The sequence below is a fragment of the Acinonyx jubatus genome, chromosome E3, assembly GCF_027475565.1.
Source record: "Acinonyx jubatus isolate Ajub_Pintada_27869175 chromosome E3, VMU_Ajub_asm_v1.0, whole genome shotgun sequence".
In the NCBI taxonomy this organism is placed as follows: domain Eukaryota; kingdom Metazoa; phylum Chordata; class Mammalia; order Carnivora; family Felidae; genus Acinonyx; species Acinonyx jubatus.
Window position 1 is genome coordinate 37,522,669 of NC_069398.1, and position 27,201 is coordinate 37,549,869.

General features: G+C 59.4%; 2 protein-coding genes across 10 annotated transcripts in view; one reads left to right on the forward strand and one right to left on the reverse strand.

Moving 5' to 3' along the window:
- The first annotated feature begins 20 nt into the window (after window positions 1-20).
- Window positions 21-12,713, forward strand: GNPTG (N-acetylglucosamine-1-phosphate transferase subunit gamma). Of its 2 annotated transcripts, none has more exons than XM_053213762.1 (10): window positions 21-121; window positions 202-253; window positions 335-402; window positions 11,121-11,175; window positions 11,241-11,324; window positions 11,422-11,515; window positions 11,595-11,709; window positions 11,802-11,884; window positions 11,964-12,092; window positions 12,172-12,713. In XM_053213762.1, the coding sequence occupies exons 2-10, from the start codon at window positions 222-224 to the stop codon at window positions 12,427-12,429; spliced, it is 918 nt and encodes a 305-aa protein (XP_053069737.1). In that variant the 5' UTR covers window positions 21-121; window positions 202-221; the 3' UTR covers window positions 12,430-12,713. The 2 variants fall into 2 exon arrangements, with proteins under 2 accessions (XP_053069737.1, XP_053069736.1); XM_053213761.1 differs by having other exon boundaries at window positions 31-115.
- Window positions 12,559-27,201, reverse strand: part of UNKL (unk like zinc finger) — a 37,661-nt gene continuing 23,018 nt past the window's right edge. For 4 of the 8 annotated variants that reach the window (XM_053213756.1, XM_053213754.1, XM_053213760.1 and 1 more), the window contains 6 exons: window positions 24,974-25,115; window positions 17,137-17,229; window positions 16,433-16,660; window positions 15,630-15,832; window positions 15,271-15,528; window positions 12,559-14,737 (listed from right to left, as the gene is read on the reverse strand). In XM_053213756.1, coding sequence (XP_053069731.1) covers window positions 14,630-14,737; window positions 15,271-15,528; window positions 15,630-15,832; window positions 16,433-16,660; window positions 17,137-17,229; window positions 24,974-25,115 — 1,032 coding nt within the window. In that variant the 3' untranslated portion in view covers window positions 12,559-14,629. The other 4 variants (XM_053213755.1, XM_053213758.1, XM_053213753.1 and 1 more) reach the window with 4 other exon arrangements.

Genomic DNA, 27,201 nt, shown 5'->3' on the forward strand with positions numbered 1-27,201 from the left:
ACGTGACCTAACGGCGCCCACGTGACGGCGCGCGCGCGGCCGGCGATGGCGGCGAGGTCGGGGGGCTTCCTGCTGCTGCTGCTGCTGCTGCTGCTGCTGGGGCTCGCGGCGCGCGGTTAGTGTCCCTGCGCCCCGGGGCCCCTCCCGTGCGTCCCCCGCCGGCGCCGCCCGGCCGCCTCCTCACCGCCCCGTTCCCCGCAGGGCCCGCTGCCGCCGCCAAGATGAAGGTGGTGGAGGAGCCCAACTCGTTCGGGTGAGCGGCCCCGCGGGGCGCGGCGGGGCGCGGCGGGGCCGCCCGGAGCCCGGTGCCCCCTGACCCTGCCGCTCCCCGCAGGCTCAACAACCCGTTCCTGCCCCAGACCAGTCGCCTCCAGCCCAAGAGGGATCCTTCCCCCCTGTCAGGTGAGTGCGGGACCCTGGATGCGGGGGCGGCGGGGCAGGGAGCCGGGAGCCGGCGTGGGTTCCCGACCCGGGGGCAGAGGGGCAGCCTGGGAGGCCCGTGCCTTGGTTTGTCAGCCTTTCAGAGCTTGAGGACGCGATGCAGTTCCAGAACGTTCTAGGACAAGTTAAGTCGCTACCCCTTTAGTCCTTTTTAATTCCGTCTGTGGAGGTGATCTTCGTGAACAGTTGGGTACAGACGTGTTTCATGCTCACGTTCATGAGCACACAAGTAAAAGCGTGCACTAATTTGCTTTCGTGATTTTTTTCTCTTTTTTTAAGACTTATTTTCTGTCTTTTTCTGTTAAAGTAATAACGACACAGGTTTGCTCATTTGCTGTTGTCGCTCACTGTGTGTCTTGGAACTTAAGAGGGTGAACATAGGTCTTCACCCTTTTCGCTTGATACTTAGTGGTTTATAGGATGGCTCTGCGTGCCTTTGTTGCCAGGTGTTTGGTTTTTTGGCCATTAGAAACTTTCCTCCTGCGGATCGCCTCTTCCTACCCTGTGTGAGTGGTTTCCTAAGGTCCCATACCACAAGTGGAGTTGCTGGCTCGTTCAGTGAGAAATACAAGCAGGAAACATCTAGGTTTTTTTTTTTTTTTTTTTTTTTAACTGCACAGTACTGTGTTAGGCTCTGTGCTGGGAACACAGCAATGAGCAAAAAACACAGCTTGTCCTCCTGGAGTTGACGGTCTAACGGGCTGTGCGCGCGCCAGTAAGCTACAAAGTAGGTGAAGTGTAGAGTGGTTGATGGTGGGAAATGCTCCAAAGGTGTGAAAGCAGGGAAGAGCAAGCAAGCAAGCAAGCAAGCACGCAGGCGCGCGTGCGTGCCTGTGTGTGTGCGCGTGCGTCTGGGGCAAGGGTTGTTTTGAGGGTCGCCGTTTTAATTGTTGTTAAGTAAATTCTACACCCAGCGCAGGGCACAGAGGGGATGCTGAGTTGGGAAGTACTGCTCTATGGACAGCCCCCAGCCCGGCGCCCTTGGGGATTCCCCTTTTAAATAGGGGGACAGGAAAAGGCTGAGAAGCGACATTTGGTCGGAGGCTGAAGGCGAAAAGTAAGGGGTGGGGATATCTGGGGAGGAGGGGGCAGCAAAAGGAGTGGCCAGGTAGAGGCCTTGAGCGCGAGGCCAGAGGGATGGGGGCGATGAGATCCGAGAGGGACAGATGTGAGCTTTCACCCTAAACAGATGTATCCTGTTTGTTAGGAAAAGTGTGGAAAAGAGAAACAGGGCGGCGAACGCCACGTCTCGACGCGGCAGTAAGCGTTCGCCTCGCCTTTCCTTGTTTGCCTGTGGCCGTTCTGAAGAAAGGGAACTTGCGTTTTGTCGCACCATTTGAAACTATCAGGACACCTTATCCCTGGGTAGTTCCAGTCTGGATCGCACCTCCCACCCCCCAAAATTAGCGGTAATTCCATAACTGCTGTGTCCAGTGGTTTCACGGTCTACCCTGAGGGAGGAGGGTGTGCACCCATTTTCTGCCTCTCTCCTGTCCCTACCTCCGCCGGCCGATGGCACCTGATAAAGAGGGGTGTTCCTTTTCCCCCCTTTGCTTGTTTGTTTCTCTTTTCTTTTTGAGTATCATCGTTAGCTCAGATTTAAACCGTATTTCTGGAGCTATAGTTGACACATTCACTTTGATGAAGTGGGACGATTGACCACATCCATGCCGTCACGGCCCCAGACGAGGTAGAGAACGGTTCTCTCCCCCAGAAGATTCCTGTGGGTTTCTTTCCAAATCCTCGTCCCCGTCACTTTCTGGTTTCCGTCCCTGTAGAGGAGGGTCATCTGGGCCTGGACTCCAGCTGAATGGAGTTCTGGAGCACATGCTCGCCTGTCTCGTGTCTTTCCGGACTCGTGTTTCTGGGATTCCTCTGTGTTGTGCCATCACTGTTTTCTTTTTGCTGAGTATATACAGACACTGAGATTCGGGGCACCTGGGGGGCTCAGTCCGTTGAGCGTCCCACTCTTGGTTCTGGTTCAGGTCATGATCTCACCGGTCTTGAATCTCACGGGGGATTCGAGCCCCACATGGGCTCTGTGCTGACAACACAGAGCCCGCTTGGGATTCTCTCTTCCTCCCTCTGCCCCTCCCCTACTTGAGTGCACACACGCGCACTCTTTTTCAAAATAAATAAATGTAAAAAAAAAAAAAACCTAATATTTACTCATAGGCTGATTGATAAGGTGTTTGGTTTTTTTAACTTTTTAAAATCTTATTTTTGAGAGAGAGGGAGAGTGAGACGGAGCATGAGTGGGGAGGGACAGAGAGAGGGGGAGACACAGAATCCGAAGCAGGCTCCAGTCTCTGAGCTGTCAGCACGGAGCCTGATGCGGGGCTTGAACGCACAGACTGTGAGATCATGACCTGAGCCGAAGGACGCTTAGCCGACTGAGCCACCCAGGTGCCCCGCTGAGGGGTCACTTCTGTTCTGAAATTGTATCTTAAACCGAAGAGTTTTGGCCTACGGAGCCATATGCTTATATAAAACTCCCAGAGAATATTTGACGTGTTGGGATTATACAGTTCAAATAGTTTGTTAGAAAATATTTTAGAGCTTAGCTTTGTGTAATCAGGACAAAACTCTCCATTTTTACCACTTATCCCCACCTAAATGTGCGTCTTTTACTCTGATGCAAGCAGGCTTCCCAGAATGAGGTGTCCAGAGATGCTGCTTTATGGAAGGGGAGGGAAGGGTTCGGGGCATCACAGATACGGACACCCGCCCCGAGCAGCTTGGGGAGAGCACCCAGCTGTCTCAGCAAGAGCTAATTCTGCTAATTAAGCTTCCTTTTGAAAAACCACTAGTGTTACCACCAAAACCTTTAATGTGAGAACCTTGAAATTTTTTTTTAAAGCCTATTTAGTTATTTTGAGAGAGAGCACACACGTGTGTGAGGGGTGGGGGCAGAGAGCGAGCGGGGGAGAGAGAATCCCACGCAGGCTCTGCCCTGTCCGCGCAGAGCCCGACACGGGGCTTGAACCCACAGACCAGTGAGATCATGCCCCAAGCCGACATCAAGAGCCGGACGCCCAGCCGACTGAGCCACCCAGGAGCCTCAGTCGGAATGTTTTTTAAATAACGTAGCGCAATGATTTTCCTTAAGCAGATGAAAACCAGAATTCAGGAGGTTAGCGACCTGGAGGAGAGCAAGGGGCCTCCGGTAGAGATGGGCCCTTTCGTCAAGTCTGGCGTGCAGGCTAGAAAGTGAGAGTTAACAGGATCACAGCAGTTACCCCGCACTTTCAGTCGCTCGCTGAGTTGTTAAAAACCAGTGCTCTGAGCACATATGATGTATATAAACAAAAATGGTTCCAGTGAAGCACACGGCAAATAAAGTTGAAAAAATTCAGTGAAAAACTGTCCATTCAGCCTGACAATAGTAAATTTCTTTCAGCACTTAAATATTTTTTTTAAAGTTTATTTATTTTGAGGCAAAAGAGAGTGTGTGAGGGAGAGAATCCCAAGCAGGTTCCAAGCTGTCAGTGAAGAGCCTGATGTGGGGCTTGATCCCATGAACTATGCGATCTTGACCTGAGCCAAAATCAAGAGTCAGATGCTCAACTGACTGAGCCACCCGGGGGCCCTTTAAGTTTCTTTTTTTTTTTTAACGTTTATTTATTTTTGAGACAGACAAAGCATGAACGGGGGGAGGGCCAGAGAGAGACGGAGACACAGAATCCGAAGCGGGCTCCAGGCTCCGAGCCGTCAGCACAGAGCCCGACATGGGGCTCGAACTCATGGAGCGTGAGATCATGACCTGGGCCGAAGTCAGACGCCCAACTGACTGAGTCACTCAGACGCCCTTTAAGTTTCTTTTTTTTTTTGTAACGTTTATTTATTTTTGAGACAGAGACAGAGCATGAACAGGGGGAGGGCCAGAGAGAGAGGGAGACACAGAATCCAAAGCAGGCTCCAGGCTCTGAGCCGTCAGCACAGAGCCCGACACGGGGCTTGAACTCAAGAACCACCAGATCATGGCCCGAGCCGAAGTCGGATGCTCAACCGACTGAGTCACCCAGGCACCTGTTAAGTCTCGTTTTTAAAACAAAGTAGATGAGAGGACCCCTTAATGACAATGTAAGTTTTCCATATAGAGGAATATTCCTAACTTGATTTTTAAAACCCACACTGTTATGTTTTGTTGTGTTTTTCCCCCAAAAGCCACGTGTGGGCTTGCTGCTTCCCCGCCACTGACGTCTACAGTCTGGGGAGTTGGAAGGTCAGGGTTGTCTTGTCCACAGTTGTCTAGTTGCAAACCAGAGCAGAGCCTTCACGTTTCCGTGACTTCCCGGCCGTGTCGCGCTCATCAGCAGCTCAGATGCAGGCTCCGCTCAGGAGAAGATGGCACCAGTGAGCCCCTCCCTGGTTCTTCTCGCTTAGTTTTGTCAAGCGCACAGTTTTTCTTCAGGTGTCGGGAGTTGAAGGGCTGAGCCTAAAGCACTTAGCATAGAGGTCTCACCGGCCACCGGCCACCCGTCCTAAGCGGGGGCTCCCGTCCCTGTGGGCACGCGGCCCTCTCGGTGAAGCAGCTCCGGGCTTCTCCTCCGCCTATGGCTGCTGGGTCATCCCCTGCCGTCGGGGAGACTGGGGAGGGCCTGCCCGGGCTCGGCCACCACAGTGGTGCCACTGGGCCCGCCCCGAGGCAGGAGCTGCACGATCACGTGTGCCCCACGCCCGCTTCTGAGTGCTCCCCAAAGCCTTCCGGAGCCACTGAGGGCTCGGTGTCCTGCTGGCTGGTGTGGCTCCCGCTGTCGCCCAGAGTTCCCGCTCTGTTCTACGGCACACCTAGGACGGTGTCAGAAGTCTCACGTGGGGTTATTACTGTGGACTCACGAAACCTCATGTTCTTAAACTGAGCTGGCCCTCCCGGTTGCACACAGTTGGGTTCATCTGGTTTTAGCTGCAGGGACGTAGGTCATCCTTGTAACTTTGAACGTGCAGACGTTCACGTGGCTCACGTGCAGCCCGCCTTGTCCTCTTACCTTGTGCTCCCTGGGGAGGGGGGGGCATTCGTTGGTCCTTTTTAAGTGGAGGTGTAATGGGTCTGCAACATGGTGGTAGTTCCGGGCGTACAGGACGGGAGTTGGTATTTGTACCCAGCGCAGAGTGGTCGCCGTAGCAAGTGTAATTAACAGCCGTCGCCTTTCGTAGCTGCGCATCGCTTTTTCTTGTGATGTGGACTGTTGGTGTGTACTCTCTCAGCAGTTTTCAGAGAGAAAACGTGGTCGGGTTCCAGTCCCCGAGCCTTACTTACACTGGAAGTGTGTTCCGTTTGACGCCCTCACCCATTCGGTCCTCTGGCGGCCACCGGTCTGTTCTCTGGATCTTACGTCTGGTGGTTTATTTTTTAGATTCCATATGTGACATCCGGTATCTGTGTTTCTCTGATGTCACTTAGCATAGTGCTGTCGAGGTCCACGCACGTCGCGGATGGCAGGATTCCCTCGTCCGTGGCTGAGCGCTGTTCGGCTGTGTCTGCACACTGCCTCTTTATCCCTCCACCGGGCACGGTCACCTAGGTGCTTCCGTGTCTCGGCCGCTGAACTCAGGCTGCAGTGAGCACAGGGCTCAGGCATCTCCTTGAGATGGTGAGATGGTTTTCTTTTCGCTGTTGAGTCGCAGGAGCTCTTTGTATTTTGGGTTTTGAAGCCCTCCTCAGAGAGGTGGTCTGCAGATACGTTTGCCCGTCCAGGAGCTTGCCTTTTCATCTTGTTGGTCTCTCTCTGTGCGGAAACTTTCCCGTTTTACGTAGTCCCACTTGTCCGTGTTTGCTTTTGTGGCCGGATCCAAAAGTTCATCGCCAAGGCCACTGTCCGGGAGCTTCCCGCCCGTTCTCCTCCAGGAGCTTCATGGTTTCAGGTCTCACATTCACGTCTTTAATACTTTTTGAGTTAATTTGTGCGTGTGGTGTAAGGTAGTGGTCCGGTGTCCCCCGCCATTTATTGAACAGACCGTCCTGTCCCCACTGGAGATTCTCGGCTCCTTCTCGTGAGTCAATTGACCGTATGTACGTGTTTATTTCTGGGCTCTCTGTTCCATTCATCTCCGTGTCTGTTCTTATGTCAATACTCTACTGGGTTTTTTTTTTTCAGGTTTATTCATTTATTTTTAAGTCATCTGTACACCCATCATGGGGCTTGAACTTACAACCCTGGGATCAAGAGTCGCCTACTCTTCTGACTCAGCCAGCTGGGCGCCCCTAGACCGTTTGGATTCTGTTTATGATTCCGCATTCTGATACTTCTTTTTCCAAGCATAGTAAGAATGCTCTTTTTCATTGTGGCAAAATATACATAAAATTTCCTATTTTAACCAGTCCCTACAGTGCAGGAACATGAAGTACATTCACGTTGTTGTGTGCACCACCATCTGTCTCCAGAAACGTCTCATCTTCTGGAACTGAAACTACTTAAAGGCCACGCCCCTCTTCCCCTGCCCCAGCCCCAACACCACCTTCAACGTCTGTCTGAATTTGCTCTACATCGCTACTGTGGTCTGGATGTGTCCCCCCCCCCCACATTTGTACGTTGATGCCTAAACCCCCGAACTGATGGTATTAAGAGGTGCTTACGTCACAAGGGTGGAGCCCTCGACAGTGGGACCTGCACCCTGTTTTCCCTTCCCAAGGGAGGCGCCAGACCTTTCCAGCCGCTTCCACCACGTGGGGGACGTCAGAGGTGCCTCCCCCTGTCCCCACGAACCAGAACTTGACCGTGCTGGTGCCCTATCTGTACTTCCAGCCTCCTGAACTGTGAAAAATTAGTTTAGAACTCACCCCGGGTGTGGTCTTTTGTTAGAGCCACTCGGACTAAGGACCTCACGTAAGTGGAGTCCTGTGCTGGCCTTTTTGTGACCGGTGTGGCTCACTTGGCGTAGGTCTCCAAGGTTCGTCTCTGTTTTAACAGGTGTCAGGGTGAACTTGTGAAGGCTGAATAATACTCCATCGTACGTGTAGATTTTATTTTTTTAATTTCTATTTCTTGATGTTTATTTATTTTTGAGAGAGACAGAGACAGAATGCGAGTGGGTTAGGGGGAGAGGGAGACACAGAATCCGAAGCAGGCTCCAGGCTCCGAGCTGTCAGCACAGAGCCCGACGTGGGGCTCGAACTCACCAGCTGTGAGATCATGACCTGAGCCAAAGTCGGACGCTCAACCGACTGACCCACCCAGGTGCCCCTTAATGTTTATTTTTAATGTTTATTTTTGAGATAGAGTACGTGTGTGAGAGGGGCAGAGAGAGAATCCCAAGAAGGGTCCATGCTGTCAGCACAAACCCTGATCGATCCCACAAACCATGAGATCGTGACCTGAGCTGAAGTCAAGAGTCGGGTGCTCAACAGGCTGCCCCCCCCCGCCAGGCGCCCCGAGTTATTTTTGTGTACGGTGTAGAGTAAGGGTCCAGCGTCATCCTTGTGTGCGTGCAAGTTTCCCAGCACCATTTATGGAGAAGACGGTCTTTCCCCTGCTGAATGGTCTTGGCACCCACATCATATCATATGGATGTATGTTCAAGACTTTATTTATGAGGTATCTTCTGTCCTGTCGCTGCACCTGTCTTTAAGCCACGGTCGCACTGTTGTAATGTGTAGTCTTGCAGTAAGTTTTGAAATAAGGAATTTTTTCAACTGTTCTTTTTCAAGATAGTTTTGGCTGTTTGGGGTTCTTTGAGATTCTCTTTTAATTTTAGGATGGGTTTTACTATTTCTGTAAAAAAAAAAGAAAACGTTCCTGGGATTTTGATATGGATTGCCCTCAATTAAGTCATTTAGGAGAGTATTCACATTTTAATATTAAATCGTCTTATCCATGAACACAGGGTCTCTCTCCATTTATTCCATTTATTTACATGCTTAATTTTTTAGGTGCTATCTTGTAGTTTTCTCTGTACAAGTATTTTGCCTCTTCGGTTTATTCCAAAATAGATGTATTTTTTGGTACCGTTATAAATGGAATCGTTGTCTTAAATTTCCTTTTTGGGTTGTTGTCAGTGTAGAAAAACACACACCGTTCTTCAGTGTCAACTTTGTATCTTGCCCCTTTGCTCACAGATTTTTGTGGGCTCTAGGGTTTGCTTTTCTTTCTTTTCCCTTTTTGTTTATTTTGGGGAGGAAGGAGGCGTGCAGAGTGTCCCAAGCGGGTTCCTTGCTGTCACCACAAAGCCTGACGCAGGGCTCGGTCCCACAAACCGTGAGATCGTGACCTGAGCTGAAATCAAGGGTCAGACACTGATCCGACTGAGTCGCCCAGGAGTCCCCACTAGGGTTTTCTACATATGCGATCATGTCGTCTGCTAACGTGGCCACATAGTTCTTTCTTCCTTTCCAGTTTGGATGCCTTTTCTTTCTCGCCTGATCGCTGTGGTAGAACTTGAGTGCGGCGTCGACGGCGAAGAGCACCCGAAGGGAGGAGGAACGCGCTGGGTGTTGCCCACGTTCCGTCTGAGGTCAGCCGTGGGGTCTGCCCATACGGCTTCTGCGTTGGTGGCAGTTTCCTTCGTTTCCTTGGTTGTGGAGGCTGTGTGTCATGAAAGAGGGTTGAATTTTGTCAGGTGCTTTTTCTACAACAGTCGCGTGGCCGTGGGGTCCCCCCTGGGTCTGGTAGTGGATCGTGTTGTTACCGTGATTGTTGTATTTTGAACCATCCTCACGTTCCAGGAATCAACCCCACTTGGTGACGACGTAGGAACCTTTCAATGCGTTATTGCAATCAGTCTGCTAGTGTTTCGTGGAAGTTTTTTTGCACTCCTGTTCGGAGTGGATATTGGACCGTGGTTTCCTTGTGACTTGCTGACTTTGGGTTCGGGGTGACGCTGGCCCCACACCGTGAAGCAGCGTGTGGTCCGCTCTTCCGTGGCTTGGGGACCCTTGAGAAGGACTGATAAATGGTGCGTTCCTAGGTGATCGATCGGTTGGCGGCCGGCTCGTTCAGTATTCCGGTAGCCGTCTTTCAGCCAAACTGGCAGCTTTCCCACGTTCCTGCCTGGTTTTAGGGGTTTCAGCGCTCGTGTGTGTGTTTTAGTCAGTCTAGTGAAACACTTAGGATCTTGGGGAGCTTTTTAAAGAAGCAGTGTTGGCTTTTACTGCTTTTCGTGTTCTTTCTTCTGCCAGCTTTGTGTCTCGTGTGCTCGTTTTAGTGCTGAGAGTGTGAGAGCTAGGTCACGGGTGTGAGCGCGTACTTGAATGTGCCGGAGACGCCCGGCCCCCTCTCAGCACCTGGGCTCTGAGCCTCCTGCTCTCCTTGTCTCGAGTATTTCCTGATTTCTCTGAGTGTAATTACTCTGGATCTGTGCATTTCCTGCTTCTGCTGTTGATTTCTGGTTTCCGTTGTGATCAGAAAGTGGCGTTTTAGTCCTTTTAGGTTTATTCAGAACAGAACACCCGTTGTCTCTCCTGACCGTCTGGGGCATACGGTCGCTCTGGTGGCGGTGTGGCCGCCCCGGCCCTCTTTCTCCTGACTCTCACAGCCAACGGGAGCCTCTCTGAGGGGTCTCCTCTCCTTGGCCAGTCTGTGCCTTTTGACCAGATGGATAGTTAATTCCTTCACTTGGACGTGTTGATAAGGAAGGACTCCCAGGAAACAGTGTATTTCGTCCCTCGTTTCCTCCCTTGTGACGCTGCTGTCACTCTAGGGGTTCATAACATCAGGTTATTCAGATCTGATTGCAGTTTCTCGTCAGTTTGAGTCACGGACAAAATCAGTGTCCCCCCCCAGCTCCGCTGTCCGTCTCAGGCTCACCTCCTCAGACGCCGGAGACCCACCAGCAAAGACGTGTGATGGTTTTGTGATGCACCTTCCACATTCAGTAGACTGACGAGGTCGGGACGGCAAGCATCCCGGCTCTGTGCCGCAGCCGTGACTTTGCCTTCACCGTTCCAAGGGGAGGGCACCCTGTGGGGACCGGGTCCCCTCCGCCGTCCGCCTGGCGGGTGGGTTGACGGCCGCGTCCTTCACTGCGCCGCCTTCCAGGCTGGGTCCCCCGACGGGCCTCAGTTCTCGTCGCCCTTGGGTGTCTGCCGAGGGTCTGGGCCTGTCCTCCTTGGAGTTCCCCTCTTCTGTCACATTGGGGACTTTCTTCTGGTCCTCCCAGACGCTCGGCCCATCCGAGCCCTCCCATGGGGGCCCCCATGCTGCGACCCCGCCCCATGGCCCGGCTCTTCCGTCTGCCGGAGTGGCATCGAGCCCTCGTCTCCGCCATCTGCTCCGGCGTTCCTTCCCGCTGTCCCCTGTTCTTGTGTCTGCCTGGGTCCCAGTTCTTCTAGTACATTTAGAAGCCTTTACTCCCAGAGAGCCGTATGGGCTTCCGCTGGGACCGCTCTGTCACCGTTCCCCTAGATGAGGCCCTGTGTCCCCGGGTAGGGATTTGTTGCGACCCGGGCTCCGTGCCAAGGCTCCTCGTCGATGACCCGTGAGCGCGCGGCTGCTTTCGCCCATCTTCCTTTCCCCGTGTCCCCACGCTTCTTGGGGCCCCGTTGTCCCCCGGCCGCCTCCCGCCCCTGGCTCCACGAAGTCTCAGCGCTCACCTTTCTGCCCGAGGCCGGACGGAGGCCAGCCTGCCAGCTGCAGGGTGCCCGCTGTCACCCTCGGAGGTCGTTTCAGTGGGCCCCGGGGCTCCTGTCCCGAGTCTCAGCCGCGGGCGCCCCCGCCGGACTCGGCTGTCGCGCTCTCTTCCAGGGCCCGCGCACCTCTTCAGGCTCTCCGGCAAGTGCTTCAGCCTGGTGGAGTCCACGTGAGTGCGGGGCGCTGCCGGCGGGGACGGGCACCGGGACCCCCCTGACGCCGCTGTGCCCGCAGGTACAAGTACGAGCTGTGCCCCTTCCACAACGTGACGCAGCACGAGCAGACCTTCCGCTGGAATGCTTACAGCGGGATCCTGGGGTGAGAGGGGCCGCGGGCTGCTCGCGGGGACCCCCCCCTGCCCCCGACAGGCGCCCCCGGCCCGCCTCACGCGCTCGTTCCCCCCCCCCCCCCCCAGCATCTGGCATGAGTGGGAGATCTCTAACAACACCTTCAGGGGCATGTGGATGAGGGACGGCGACTCCTGCCGCTCCCGGAGCCGGCAGAGCAAGGTGGGCCCGCGTTGGGGGGACCCCGGGGGGAGGGGGCAGGCTCCTCGCCCCCCACCTGCCCACCAAGGCTCTCCCACAGGTGGAGCTTACCTGTGGGAAAAGCAACCGCCTGGCACACGTGTCTGAGCCCAGCACCTGCGTCTACGCGCTGACCTTCGAGACGCCTCTGGTCTGCCACCCGCACTCCCTGTTAGGTGGGCCCCGGGGGGGGCCGCCCCAGGGATGCGGGGGGGGGGGGGGGGGCAGAGGCGCTCGGCTAAGCCCCCGTCTGCTGGGTCGCTTGCAGTGTACCCGGCCCTGCCGGCGGCCCTGCAGCACAGGTGGGACCAGGTGGAACAGGACCTGGCTGACGAGCTGATCACGTCCCAGGTGAGGCGCCAGGCGGGCACCCCCTTGCCCGGGCACAGGGCGGCCAGAAGCTGGGGGTTCCCTCTTCCACGACCCTCAGGGCTATGAGAAGTTGCTCAGGGCGCTCTTTGAGGAGGCCGGCTACTTGAAGGCCCCGGAGGACAGTGACTCCGTGCGGGAAGGAGGTGCCAAGGCCCCGGCGTTGCAGACCCTCGAGAACTGCAGTGAGGTACAGACGGGGAAGGCGCCCCAGCCCTGGGCTGGCCTCGCGGGGCCACGGCGCTGCCCTTTTACCTGCTCTGTTCCAGGCACACGGGGAGCTGTGGAAGGAGGTCAGGAGACTCCGGAGCGTGCTGGCACAGCATGGCATCCCCTACACGCAGGCCGCGGGGGAGTCCTGCGGGGGTGTGGGGGCTCAGCCCACCCGCGGGACCCGCGCTGACTTCCTGCCGCTCGCCGTTCTGGCAGAGACGCCCCCCTCTGAGCACGGGGGCCCCAGGACACCCACAGACGGGACAGCGGAACAGCTCCGAGGCGACCCGGGACGGCGAGGGAACACCTTGTGACCTGAGACAGGCCTCGGGGGCAGAGCCAGGCTGGCGGGGAGGGGAGCAGCATCACGGGGGGGGGGGCGGGGGGGGGGCTTCCTCTGCCTTCGGGGCCGGCCGGCCATCAGCTCAAAGAGGCAGACAGAATAAAGATTCAAAGTTTTAATTAATTTCCATACTGATAAAAATAATTCCATGAGTTCTGTAAACCATTGCGTAAATGCTATAGTGTAAAAAAATTTAAACAAGTGTTAACTTGGAACGGTTCACTACAAGTAAATGATTATGCTTTATAAATACTACCTTCTGGGTTAAGAAAATTCATTCCAGTAACGACCTCCTCTAAATACTCAGAACAAACAGAGATTGAGGCTTCCATAAATTAATCCACGTGAAGTGTCCACACTGAGCTGAGGTCTTCTGCCGACCCCAGTTCCAAACAGCCGGAGGCCATAACGTGCCCCGTGATCGCTAACACCACACCCAGTGCTCCCGTCACCCGTGCGAGGGCGGTGGCCCAGCCCGTGAGGCCTGCGGGGTAGGGACGCCTCCTGCAGGCGACCGGGGCCACCACAGCCAAGACCCCGAGCGGAAAGGACCGGCCCAGGCGGGGCCGAGGGGCCCCGCGACGCTGCAGCCCTGCCTGGTCTGCCTGCTGTGCGGAGCCTGCCAGAGCAGCCTACGGGGAGCACGCAGGCTGTTCCCAGTTTGTCATCTGACGATGCCGAGGCTGGGGACCCACAATAAAAACGTTGTTCTGTTTCCCATAAAAGACCAAAGGTCTGAAATGTGAAACAAGTGCATAAATATTAATAAAAATAAAGAATTTTAAACGGTGGTAACAGTAGCACAAAATATACGTCATTTCTAAGAGCTAATAAATCATCATCACTATCATTAAAAACAAAGTCGATTCACTAAAACCAAGTCGATGGTCACCTGTAGTAGTGGACTCGCTGCAGCCCGCCACGGGCCCCCCTTAAAGGACAGAACTATCGCTTTGTCTTACGTTAAAAATGTTTTAAACCTCTTACTAAATATTTGGTCACTGATAATTTTTACCGAGCCATTCTGCGCTTTAAAAAATGCTATTAAAAGTCTTTGGCAAAGCCACAGTGGGCCGAGAGGCACCGGCGCTCACTTCCAGGCCAGAGGGGCCGTGACCTGCTCCCACCCCAGCGGCAGGTTCGGGAAAGATCCTGCAGCCATCTAGATGTGCCTCGGGGAGAGCAAAGTCTGGGTAGACCACTCACCTCTTTTGCTTCTCCCCAGATTGCTAGGAAAAATGACCCAGTGCAGACCAGAGAAGATTCTGGTCCTCACCAAAACCAGACCTGTCCTCGGGAGTGTTTTTGCCACGGCAGGGCAGCCAGGTTCTCTCTGCAACCCTGGGGTCCCCCGAGTGACCCTGGTAATACCTGGGTTACACCGCGGCCTGTGAGCCTCTCCCTTGCAGGCAGGGTTCCCCGGCGGGCGTCTGTCTGGTCGCAGGGAGGGGCATGAGTGAGTCTCTGGCCTCAGGCTGCCCGCGAAGGAGCCGGGACGCCCTCCAGCAGGCTCCAGAGGCTACGGGTGCCGAGGCACAGCTTTGTAAAACTAACGCGGAAGCCTCAACCAACGGGCCCCCCCGCCCGTGCTGCTCACTAGAGGAGAGAACGGACCCGCGCGAAGGGCCTCCTTCGCTCCTTTTGCAAGGCTCAGGCACTTAGAAAAAGTGGCCACGGGTCATGGGGCAAATCAGGCGCAACGCCATTTCACGGGCCTGGAATACAAACCTCCAGTTAATGTGCGCGTGCACGCCATCGAGAGCGTCCCTTTCACAAAACTAAAACCCTAGATGTGTCTTTCAGTCTCACTGCTATAAATACTATGTCTGCACTTAGTTTGGAAACTATTGAGAAGTCCTAGGTGTTTCTCACTACTAGATAAACGCTCATCTCAGAAGTACTAATTTCAGAAGAGGAAATCAAAGGTCTTTACCATACCGTGAATTAACAAGAAACTGACAGGAAATGTCCTCAGCTCACAGTACACATACAAAGCTTCATGTTACCGCGTAGTAAAAAAATCACGAACCTAGGAAGCAGCTTACAGCAACTTAGAATGCCTAAATCCCCCGGTTTACAAAGTGCTGGTCAGGGTCCCAGTGCGTCAGGTCCGCGAGCCCCCGTCGTTCCGGAGCCCGGGGGCGCCCGAGGGGCCGGTGAGGACGCGGCGGTCACCACGGGAGCGGTGGGCCCTCGCAGCAGGCGCAGGGCTGCAGGGCGCCGCCGCGGGCCCGCTCCCGGCACACGGCGCACTGCTTGGCTCGAAGCTGGAGGATCACCTGCGGGGCAAGACCCAGGTGACCCACCGGCAGGACCGGGGACGCCCTGGAACAAAGGCGGGGGTGGGAGATCCTTCACGAGGACCAGGGAGCTGAGCTGCCGCACCAGCGTGGGAAGGGGTGGCCAGGAGGGTGGCCGCCTCGATGGGCTGGGCCCAGATGGAGGCCCACACCTGTGCCTTGTGGCCAGCAGGCGGGCTCACGGGACTGGGCTCATCAGATCCCTGACCCGGGACCAAGCCCAGCGGCCAAGAGGGCAGCCAGAGCTGGAGGGGGAGTGGGGAAGCTGCACCTCAGACCAATGGAGGGAGAGAGTGCGCAAGAGACAGGGCTCTGGAACCTTCAGATGCTCCAGGTTCTAACACAAAGCCCTGGCCTGGAAGGGATCTGTAGCTGAGTGCAGAGAACACCGAGCGTGGAACAGGCCGAGATGCCACGGTGACTCTGGAGGGTGACTCCGGACCGCGCGGGGCAGGGCCGGAGGGCAGGGCCGGCAGGCGGGGAAGGAAGAGGGTTGTGGCCCCCGGACTCACCCCGTCCACGGCTTCCAGATCCAGGCGCAGCCGAGTCTGCAGCGAGTGCAGCTTGGGGAGGGGGGTGGCTCCGAGGTCGGCACAGCGCGGCAGCCCCGGGAGCGTGGCGCCCGGCCCTCGGCCCTCCAGCTCCTCCCGCAGCCTCCGGAACTGGGCCTCCACCTCCTCCTTCTTCTGCAGCGCCAGCTGCCGTGCACTGTCGGCCGCCAGCGCCCGCTCCTTGGCCTCCTTGGCCTCCCGCTGCCACGCGTCACAGGCCTGAAACCCAGGGGGCTGCGCTGTAGCGGCCGGTGCAGGGGGAGCCCCCACGCGCCTGCGCCTGTCCCGCCGGCCCTGCGCTCCAGCCCCTCCCGGCTCACCTGCTTCACCTGCTGCCAGGACTCCTCCCACTGCCGGATCTTCCTCTTGGCCTCGTCCAGCTGCCGCCTGACCCGGGCCAGCTCCGCTCCACTCGGGCTGGCGCTTGAGGCGGGGGCAGGGCCGGCGTTCAGGATGGGGGACGGGCTGGGAGAGAAGCTGCCGGAAACAAAGTCCCAGATGCTCCCGGGGACGCCGTTCAAGCCTGAGTGTGGACAAGACGAGACGGGAGAGGTCACCTGCGGGAGCACCTCCCTGGCAGCCTTTGGGGCTTGGCAGACAAGGACAGGTGCCCCAGATCTTTCTACCTGGCCCCTGTCCGGCTGCCTGGGGAGCTTGAGGCAGAGAAGGGAGTGAGTTTGCAAGTGTCGCATCGTGTGCCGCAGCGGCATCAAACTCTGGTCCCTGAAACCCGTTCTGCCTCCAAATCGTGAGGACCCCAGAGGGCCTAGGGTGACACCTACTGATCTGTGTTCGTGACATAACAAATTAAAACGATACTTAAAAATACTCCTTTAAAACATAGCAAGTCACGTGAAAGAACGTTTTCCAGGGAAGAAGCACCGTCCACGGTTTCTGCCCGTCTGTGCTGCGCTGAGTCTCCAGTGACGTCCCCAGCCTGAGGCCCTCCACCGCACACGAGTGACAGCGGGGCCACCATGTGTTGTCACAACAGTGTCTCAGGGTCCCGGCCACGCACAGGCCGGGGCTTCGTGCCCTGAGGCACCGCCAGCGAACCCACAGACTGGCCAGGGGACCCCCTGGGACGAGCTCACCCCACCGTCCCCGCCAGCGCCCGGCTCACCTAAGGAGCTGTAGGACGCAGCCGAGGAGCCCAGCACCCCGGGCTCCGACGTGAGGGCCGGCGGCTGCTGGGGGGGCGTCATGGCCGAAGAGACGAGGGGCCCCGACAGAGACTGGGAGAGCGAGCTGAGTGGGGAGGCGGACACTGACGGGGACGACAGCAGGGACGGGGAGCGGGGCAGGCGGCCGGGGATGGTGACGGGTGCCGAGCCCCCCGGCGACCGCGGACCTGCACGGATCGGAGGGGCCAAGTTAGCGGGAGGCGCTGACCACCAGACACAGCGCCTGGCCTCCAAGCTGGGGGGTGACCCCGGGGGGGTGGGGCACACGGGGGCCAGGGGGGCAGCCACCGTGTGGGCGCGCCCTCCTGGCGCAGTGAGCTCACGGGCGAGGGGTTCGGCGGGGGCTCCGCGGAGGCCAGACACCTGCCAGGCCCTGCCCAGCTGACCCACCCGCCAGCATGCTGGTCCTGGGACATCCGGGGACCCCCAAGAATGGTTCATTTTCACAGCAGACGAGGCAAACGTTTGGGGACACGGTGTCCCAGGGTACGTGTGCCCACAGCAGCTGCAAAGATGGTGGGAGGCTGACCGCGCACCGGCGTGCTGGGAGCACCCCCTCCAAGAACCACTGAACGGCTCTCCAAAGAAAGGGCCCAGCCGCCCCAGCACGGCCCTGAAAAGAGCAGGGGGTCAGCACTCCTACCTGCCGGTCCCAGGTCGCCCAGGTCATGCTCCTCCAGCTCCTTATCTAGGGGTGCGAGGCTGACATCGCCGGGATGAAGATCCACAGCGGGGCCTGTGAACAAAACACGGTGTAACCACGGGACGACCCCAGAGCCTCAGTAGAGAGCCCATGGCACTAGGACGGTTTCTGGGGCCCGCGTGTGAAAGAGCAGGGGAATGGAACAACGTGGGGCCCCCTGGAGCCCCCCGACTTCCGAAGATTTCCTCGTAAACCCTCTCCTGCAAGCAGGGTCTTCTCCCTTCACCCCGGCCCCACGTGACACGGCCCCGGCTCCGAGCTGCTGAGGTCAGGCCCACCAGCCCCCAAAGCTTCCAAGTTCCAGCAGCCGAGCGGCCAGAGGACCTGGACAGCGCGCAGGCCATCCAGCGAGGGCCGGGAAGGCCTGGTGACTCCCGCTCCCGGGACACGCACTGGGTCCACAGAAGACCCGGCGGCGCTGAAGGCACAAGTTCACCTGCACCAGCACCCGTCCCAGAAGTAGGTGGGCCTTTCCTGTGTGGCTGAGCCCTGTCCCCGGACAGCCTGCCTGCTCTGGGTCCGTGAGCCGGGCTTCTGGAGCCTTCTGCCTTTTTCCTGCCCCCAGCCTCCTAGTGCAAAGTGTCAAAAGCGCCCTGAACCCCGTGTGACAAATGACACCAAGTCACAACCACCAGAGAGAGACGCCATTGCTCATCTCTGACCACGTCCAGCCCTCGGCTGGGCCCACACTCCTGACCACATCACAGAAGCAGCCGTGCCAGAGACGTGCCAGGAGGCAGCAGGAAGGCCAGGCCTGTTTCAAACGACCACGTTACAACCCGGGAGCGAAGGCTGAACCCGCCAGTGACTGCGGAGAAGCCACCGCCTTTCAAATGAGAGGCATTTACCATGATTACCGGAGAAACTGGGGGGGGGGGGGGGGGGGGGACACAGAACTTGCGGAGAACGTCCCAGGAGCAGGCAGGTTCCCGAGGAGCCGGCTGCGGGACGCGTGCGGACTTCAGGTCCGGCCCCAGCAGGCGACCCCAGCTGCGCCGTCCCTTCCCTGTCTCTAGGGCTGCTGGGCACCACTCAGCCCCAGGGACCCACTGAGCTGGCCGCAGGGACAGCCCTTCACCCGACACTGGTACTTAGCGGCCCCCTGCTGCCTAAGTTCACAGAGCGCGGCAAGCACATCTGCCATCCGCGAGCCACTGGCTCCGGCCTCTGCGGCGCATGAATGGGACATGTGGGGGACCCAGTGTCTGGGCAGGAGAGCACTGCGCTGCCTGGCGAGGTCTGTCTGTGTCGTCACCACTGCCGCACCCACTCCACAGCCACAGCCAGGAGCACGAACCCCAGCCCGCCTCGGGCCTGCCCACTCCAAAGGAAACACTCTTCCAACAGAGATTTTTAAAGACTCGCGAGGGACTCATCCCGAAAGGAGGCGAACGTGAAGGGTGGCAGCTGGTCTGGGCACCCCCATGCGCCAGAACCCTCAAATCCCCCAATCACTCTGAAGAGCAAAGGGGCCTAGCCCGGGAGACCCAGGGAGCCCAATGCGGCACCAAGACCCCCCCTCCGCAGCCCTTGCGCTCGGGAGACACCGCCCGCCCGCCTGTGGGGCCCGGCCCCCACGGGGGGCTCCCAACGCTTGCTTCTCTGGCCTTCCTTTACAGCAGGTGCCTCCGGCCGGCTCGTTCTTCCTGACGCCCAGGAGCACAGGGGCATCTGCGTCCAGGGGCCGCCCCGACCGAGCACCGACTCATGAGTTCTCGCGGTTGGGAGCCGGAAGTCCAGAACAACGTGCGCACGGCTGGGCTCCCTCCAATGGCACAGCCTAGCTGCTTGGGGCTGGCGGATGCACCACCCCACCCTCCGCCTCCTGTGTGGGCTCCAAAGTACCTTCTTATTCAGACCCAAGTCACGCTGGATCAGGTCCCAGCCCGATGACCTCACTTTACCTTGACTGCACCTGGAGAGCCTGCATCCAAGCAGTCGTGTTCACAGATTGGGGGGTGAGGGGGGTCAGAACAGAGACGTATTTTCTGGGGGCACGTAATTTACCCCACAATAATGGGGGCCATGGACACCCCTGGCAACCATCATCTCCAGGTACCAGGCACCTTCCGCAGGCCCAGGGCCCAGAACTGCTGGGTGCCCCCCCCGCCCCGCCCCAGGCAGACCCGTCTCCCCTTGCCGTGAACGTAGGGTCCACTTGCTCTCAGGCCCACCCCTTGCTGACCAAGGCCCGCTTTCTTGATCTCCTACTTCCCCCTCACTACAAACCACTGCCAAGCCGTGCCAGCTGGCACCCATGCCCCCGGGCCCCGGTCAAAGGCAGCCCACCCTCACACCCGGTCCCTCACCCTCCTCCACTATGGCCGACTTCTCAGCCCTGGAGGCCTGGCCCGTCCCGTCCCGTCCTGTCCCTGCTCCACGAGCGTGCACACACATGCATGCACGCATGCACACACACACACACACACACACACGCCTGGCTTCGGCAGCCCTAACCCTCAGACACCGGCATCTCCCAGCAAGGGTGCCTCACCACCTCCTACCAGGGAGAGGACCTACTGCCTCACCAGCAGCTTCTCAAACTCTGGGGACATGAGGGCCCAGACTCTGAGCAGAAGCCAGGAGCCCTCGGCCCCTCCATCCTCCCTGAACCCTCGCTGGCGAGGGCCCCAAGCTCCAGCCATCTCTGCAGGCTGCCCCTCGTCCCCCACCTGCACAGTCCCAAGAGTGACCTTTCTAGGAGGCCAGCCCTGCAGGTCGAGGCCTACTGCCCACAAAGAACATGCCCCTGGTGTACTGGTGGACACTTATGGCCAGGCTCCTCTCACCCCAGCCTCTCCTCTACCCTTCAGCTGATGCCAGGCTGCAGCCAGGTGCAGCCTCCAGGGGCCCCAGGGGTCCTGGGAGACCGCCTGCTGGGCCTCCAAAACTCGCGGGCTGTCCCCACTCCATGCAGCACCAGCACCAGGTGCAGGGCGCCCTGCCCTCCCCGCCCCCCAGCACTACACCCCCTGCTCTACCCCCACCTGTCCACCACCTGCTCTGCCCCCCACCCCTGGCCCTGGCCCCTCGTGCCCCCTGGGCCTCCGGCCCGGACTTGCAGGCCGGCCAGGCCTGACGACACGGATCTAGCTTTCAGCAGCTGGGGTCTCAGGAGGGGCTGACGGGTGGTGTGCTTTAACGCCAACAAAGTTCCAGAACCACTTCCTGAATAACAAAACCAGAAATGAAGACACGGATGAGGAAAACAGGCTGAAGCAAGAGCTTTTCCTCACCTTGAAAAGACCCAGCCTTATCACACTCCCCGACCCCCGCCCCATGACTCAGCACAAAGAAGCCCCCTGGTCCAGAGCGACAGGAGGAGCCAGCCCCCACCGGACAGCGGCCGCGGCCAGGGTGCCCTGGCTGCTTGGGTGTCCGCGGTGGTCCCGCGCCTACTGCACCTCTCGGCTCTCGGACTCAGACCCAGGTCTTCTGGGATGTTCTCTTCAAGGAAGAGCTGACTTTCAAAGAGGCTTTAACACTCAAGATCCAGATGAACCGAATTACGTAAGCTCTGCCTCTGACCCAAAACCCGCCTTGCCCGACTGCCAGGAACCGCCCAGATGTTAATGAGAAATCGCGGAAGAACTGCTGAGTAACGGCCCTGGCAAAACCCCGACCCTGACATGACACAGCACATCCGAAAGGCGACGCGGTCCTCCGGGGTCAAGGGACGCGCAGGGACCATGCACACAGGACAGAACGGGGAAGCCCCGACGCCGGGCGCGCTCCTAGCACGCGCGCCCGCCGCGGCCGGGATGCCCTCACCCCGCAGGCCGACATGCCCTGACCGCAGGGTGAAGCGCCTAGCAAACCCACCCACCCACCCACCGGCCTCAATTTCCGACGGTGCAGCCGACGGTTCTCGGCAGGACAAGGCAGGAACCCGGTCCTCGCTGCGGAGCAAAAGACCCACCCTCGGCTAGGTAACGCGGGCCCCCCTCCCCCGGAGAAGCCCTGCGGCGCGCCCACGCAGGGGACCAAAGGGCGCCTCTGCCGAGCAGGTACCCAGAAAGGGGACGTTCGCCTTCGCCTCCGCGGAACCCGGTGCTGACCCCGGCGGTCACTCTCGGCCCCGGGGGCGGGCGACCGGAGCGGGTCCGAGGAGCACCTGGAGAGGAGGAGGTGTGCACCTGGGGAGGAGGGGGGAGGGCGAGGCTTGGCGCGCCTGGGGAGGAGGCCCCCGGGGGAGCGGGAAGGAGCGGGGGGGGGGGGTGGTGGGAGACGCACCCACCTGGGGGGGTTGGCACGTGGGGGTGCGGCGCACCTGGGGAGGGGCGGTTCGCGGGCCTCCCGGGGAGGCGCGTCGAGAGAGGGGGTTGGCTCTCACCTCGCCGGGGGTGCACAGCCAGTTCCGCATAACGACGACCCGCACCCTGGCGGCGCGGGGCTGACGATGCTGACTCACCGTCTACCGCGCCGCCGCCGCCGATTCAAACGCAGCCCGCTCCCCGCCCTCCCTGCGCCGCCCCGCCCCCGAGTGACGTAACCCTCGGGTCCGTCCCGCCCCCGGTGTCGTAAGCCTTACACCCGCCCCCGCCGGGCCGCCCCGGGTGACGCAACCCTCCGGCCAACCCGCCCACTCCGCCGGCCCCGCCCCCGCCGCACCTGTCGGGGTGCGCGCCAGCCAGCAGGTGTGCGTGGGCGGCCCCGCCGCACGGAGTCCTGGGCCGGAGGGGGGGCGGCCCCACCCCCTGGCCCCCTGTGTGGCCCCCGGCCGGGCGCGCAGCCCCCCCCCCTCCCGTCACCGGCCCTGGCCCCTCCCGGCGCAGAGCCCAAAGCCCGGGTCCAGGTGGTCGCGGGGGGCCTCGCCGGGCAGGGCCGCTTTCCTTCAGGTAAGGAAGCATCTTGGCTCCAGGCGGACCCGCTCAGGTGAAAACGCACACGAGGCAGCGGTCAGGGCGAACAAGCCATGACCTCCGCCCTCGGAGGTCACGGAGAGTCAGCTGCCCACAGCCCCACGGCCACCCCAGGCCAGCAGCTCCGCAGGGGCCTATTTTCACCGGCAGCCTGCTCATAGAGACAAAGGAAATGGCCTCTTGTCAAGTGGCCCTGAAACGACTCCACTAAACCACCGAATACACAATTAGTCTGCAAACAGCACCTATTTATTTTAGAATTTACTTGTTCTTTGTAGGCACTGCATTAGTAACGATATAGCCTGAACCAGACTACGAGCAGAAAAGGACCCGGTCTACACCCGCTAGGCACTAGGTAGGTAGCGCAGGCTCTCCGATCCAGGCGCCCCTGAGCCCTGGGGTCCTCGGCGGCAGAAGGACAGCCCGGACGGGCCCTCCGAGGACCAGAGGGCAGCTGTGAGGAGTGTGGTACTGCTCCCCGCTGGGGCCCCTGTTAACTGGCACATGATTTGACTGGGGATCTCAGGAGCGTGTTCAGAGAAAGGAGGCCCCTCCTGCGGCAGCAGCTCAGGATTCAGCAGCAACCGTTCTCTGTGAACAGACCGTGTTACTCCCGAACAGGAATTCATCTCCTCGCCTCTGGGCACTTGGTTCAGGAAACACTCACGTCAATGAAAGAATGAACTGCAAGATGGTGACGCGTGGAACCAGGCAGAGGCCCCCGTGGGTCACCCCACAACCCCAGGGGGCACAGGTGCATCCAGTGCTTTCGCCCGCTCAGGTGAGCAGAGCTGAGGACGGCCTCTCCTGATTGGTGGCAGGGACTTCATTCTCCTAATTACTTTCCCGCGATGCTCACACTTGACTATTACTACCCTTAAACTGGGGACAATAAGCCTTATTTTTAAAAACCGTGTTTTGTACACATAAAACACAAAACAACAAAATGAACCATGCCATTTATACCAATGGCTTTCCGGCTCATTTCCAGGGAGTAACCAAGGACTCCTGTGCGCAGGCGCCCCACGCGCCACCCAGACGGTCCCCCACCGCGTGTGAGTCAGCCAGGCGCCTCGAGGCTAACGCGCTCTGGAGGAGCCCTTCAGACACACACGTAGTTCCGATCTCCGTTCTGTGACCACGAACTGTTCGGCTCCCTCGAGTGGGCAGAGAACCTGCTCAGAGGCCAGGCTGGCTCCGGCTGCCCTCCTGTGTTTTGGCCCCAAGTTCAGACAAGGGCAGAGTGACCTCAAGCCTCCGCCCTGGCCTCTGCTCTCTGCCGGCGCGCGTGAGTCTGAGGGCTGAGTTCTCAAGCCCACCGGCCAGGTCCAGTGCACGCAAGCCCAGCACGTAAGCCCAGAGGCCTCTGGGGTTCAGGGGTTCAGGAAGGACCCCTCGCTCCACCCCAATTCCACATCCACGTAAAATAACACACACATGCCTGTTTTTGCTTAAAAGAGAACCCACACGGACGCACCCTACGAAGTATGTGAGGACTTGAACAAACTCCCCTAGTCTAAGGCAGAGCCCGGGCAAGAGTCGGTTTAGTCTTCACTCCTACGTGGACAGGATTTCCACAAAAGACCAGCACAGGGAAGCTGGTGGGGCGGCGGCGGGGGGGGGGGGAGGCACAAGAGTGTGCAGGGCAAGGAACCGAGGTCAGGGCTCAGAAACACCAGCAGGGGGAGGGGTGGTTTCATCAAGGACACCCTGTCCTCAGAGGGCTGGGCAGGCTGGACTCTAGAGGGTTCTTTGGCAGTCGGACAGCTCCACCGTGGAGCCCGTGCAGGAACGCTGGGGCTGTGCAGGAAGACGTGCCTGGCCACACAAGGCCCCGGGGTTCCAGAATAAGGCGGCCCTTTGCAGCTCAGAATGAGCACAGGGCTGGTAGCCTCGAGCCCCACATGGGTAGAAGTGCCCCAGGAGGCAGCCGCGACACGGGTAGCAAGGTCAAGCACGCCTGCCCGGCATCCCTCACATCAGCACAAGGGACACCAGGTGCTCTGATGGCCCGAGCCCAAGATTTGCCGTCTAAATGGCCACTGAAAGGACACCTCTCCTCCCTTGCCTTGGCTGCCGTCGTCCCCACCTGCCTCTCAGCCACGACCCCACGGCCGGTGGCGTGACTGGCGTCCACAGGTGCTGAGGCGTGGAAAACAACGTGCGTGCCATCCTTGGCTGTCGGCAACGGACAGTTCTCTCCGGGCGGAAAATACCACCCTGGGCCCGACCACGTGGCCAGCTCTGGCGTCGACGTGGTGCCCTGACGTGGTGCCCTGACATGGGAATGTAGGCGGAGCCGGCACCCGCCCCGCACCAGGAAGGAGGCACACAGGACGCATGTACCCCAGGGCAGACCGCTCCGCAGCGGCCTCCCCGGCCTGCCCGTGGCCACCCCTGCCCAGCCTGCCCTGGCGCAGAGGACGTGGAAACGCCACGAGCAGAGCCCTTGCCGGGTCTCCCTTGGCCGGAACAGAAATGCAGGTTTTGGGGAGCTCAGCGACACAAGCGTCCACAGGTGCAGCCAGACGTGGCCTGAGGGGCTGGGGGCCGGGTCTCCCCCCAGCTCCGCCCGCCCCTCTTCCCGGCTCTCAGGACAGCCCCTCCCCTCATCGGTCCGCAAACCCTCTAGGACTCCCAGGGGCTAAGGGCCCCTCAGCCGTGCCGCTGCCCTCAGCTGCATCCCAAACCCCTCCCACCCTGGTCGTGGTGACCAGGGGCCACAGCCTCGGCCCAAGGGTCCTGGTCCCCTCTGCAGCCTGTGACTCCCAGGGACGCGGGGGGCGGGGGTTTCTAGGTCATGGGCAGTACAGCCAAGTGACAGGTGACCGAAACACGCGTGCAGCGGGTCCTGAAAAGACACGACGTAAGCGCAAAGAAAAGCCAGGGAGCCGCGAGGGAAGTTTTAGACCTACCTGGGGCGGGCTCAGGCGGGTGGGTGCGGGGAGCCGAGGGCAGGGCGGCCGGGGAGGAGCTGCCAGAGCCGGCGCTGGACGCCACGCTGGAACCCAGGCTGGGGGCGAGCGGATGAGCCCCTGTGGACACCGGCAGGTGGTTCTGTGCAAAAACACACGAGGTGAGCGGGTGTGCACACGCAACGGCCGCCGTGAGGGCGCAGTGACTGCGGACCCGGGGAGAGCAGAAGGGCGCAGGGTCACGGACGGGACGGTTGTCCGACTTCTATCCCCAAAGCAAAACAGAAGTTCGACTCTTCCAAACGTTCTAGGGGGGGCTGTAAAGGCCGAGTTGGGTGCAGTCAGCACGACAGCTGCAATCAAGATTGGCTGGCTAATCAGGGACTGAACACATCCATCTAGAAAGTGTCTGATCCAAGGAGCTTTTCTGCAGAAATGGCTGCCAACAGCTGATCTAGGGCAGCAAAACACAATCCACCCAAAGACCTAACCAGAGGGGAGCCTGGGGGGGCTCAGTGGGTTAAGCGTCCAACTCTTGATTTCAGTTCAGGTCACGATCTCCATTCGTGGGATCCAGCCCCGTGTCAGGCTCCCCGAGCTGACAGCATGGAGCCTGCTTGGGATTTTCTCTCCCTCTCTCTCTCTCTGCCCCTCCCGGGCTGGCTCGCGCTCTCTCAAAATAAGCAAACATTAAAAAAGAGTTTATTTAAAAAAAAAAAAAAAAAAAGACGTAAGTAGGGAGCCCACACGGCCTCCAAAAGCAAAAACGGCCCTACGATCTCAGGTTTTTTACCTCTCGGTACTCAGGCAATAACCTGGGCGCCGCACGTTATCTGAGTTGCGGAGAGCAGCCCAGAAGAGCCCAGAAGAGCCAGCCGGGTCTGGGCGGCACCTCACCGTCCCAAGCAAACGGCACAGAGCCGCAGGCCGGGGCTGCTCGACACACGGCAGCTGCGTCCGCAGCCCACCCGAGGTCGCTGTGACACCAGGGCCCAGAAGCCACACCAACGGGAAGCGTGTGGCGTCTGGGTTTCGCTTCAAAATGCGCCAGCAGAAGTTCACTTTGGGGGGGGCGAGCTCCACCACCACAAGGGGGGAGGATTTCACTAGTGTGTCGGCTTAAGTGAAATTTTACCCACACATGAACATAGGTTTTGCGTGGGGAGCGGAGGGGAGAGAGGAACACACACAGCAAAGCTCCTCTGAGTGTTTCCCGGCCGGCTAGCCTCGCTCACGAGGGGCCCTCGGTGACAGACCCCGTGACAGCCGGTCACCGCGCGTATGAGGCTGTCGTAAAATTAACACGAACTGCATCAGTCCGGACGCCAAAGTCCCCGGCGCTCCCGGGGCTCAGGCCCAGGGGCGGGCCGTCTCCTCAGCACGGGGAGGGGTGCCTCCCACCCGCCCCAGCAGCCCCGGGCGAGGCGGGAAGGGTGGCAGCAACAAGGATGCTCCGAGACACCTCACAGCCAAGCCCAAACGCTGAGCCGGGGGCCCGAGGCGCCTGCTGTGACTTCACCCGCCCACAAAGTCATAGTGCAGGGACCGTGTCTCTCAAAGACGTCAGGGGACGCTTTATCCCGAAAACCGAGAATGACACTCTCAAGGCTGGGGGGCTGGGGCGTCCCCCGGCCGGGGCAGACTGGGGCCCACAGGCGAGGGAGGAGTCCCCAGAGGGCCGGCCTCCGGCCCCGTGGCCTTTCAAATGGAGGGTCCCAGGGAAACGCCAGGAGCCCCTCCGCTGGCTTCCAGTCCTCCCACCGGGCACTCGAGGTCCCCAGAGCCCGGCTTTGGGTGGGACAGAGGGCGTCTCTGGGCGCAGGTGGGAGGGGACCTGTAGATGAGCCACGCGGGCTCCTCGGGCTGCCAGCACGTGAGGACGCGTCAGGCGGTGGCAGCACCACGTCCCGAGGCCCCCGTGCGTTGGCTCCGTGGCCGCTAACGTTTCCTGCTTCGGATTCGCAACGAATGTCTTATCCACTTTACTCTCCAAAACGCTGCCAGATAACAGTTTACCCTCAACTCTCCTCTGCGGATCTCAAAGCTCCCGAGGCCACGAAGAATGTCGGGGTCACTCTGGAGAGTCCCGAGGGGGTGGCCTCAGGTGGGCGCCAAGCAAACCGGGGCAGAGAGGGACCGGGCGTGTCGCCCGCGTAGGAATGGAGAAGGAAGACGACAGGGGCCAGTGACAAGTGGCGATGTGCTGGGCCTGGGGGGGCCGGGGCCCC

Coding starts and splice junctions, on each gene's coding strand:
- GNPTG (XM_053213761.1), top strand. CDS start 46: ATGGCGGCGAGGTCGGGGGGCTTCCTGCTGCTGCTGCTGCTGCTGCTG. Junction 11,516..11,594: donor CCCGGAGCCGGCAGAGCAAG/GTGGGCCCGCGT, acceptor GCTCTCCCACAG/GTGGAGCTTACCTGTGGGAA. Junction 11,885..11,963: donor ACGAGCTGATCACGTCCCAG/GTGAGGCGCCAG, acceptor CACGACCCTCAG/GGCTATGAGAAGTTGCTCAG.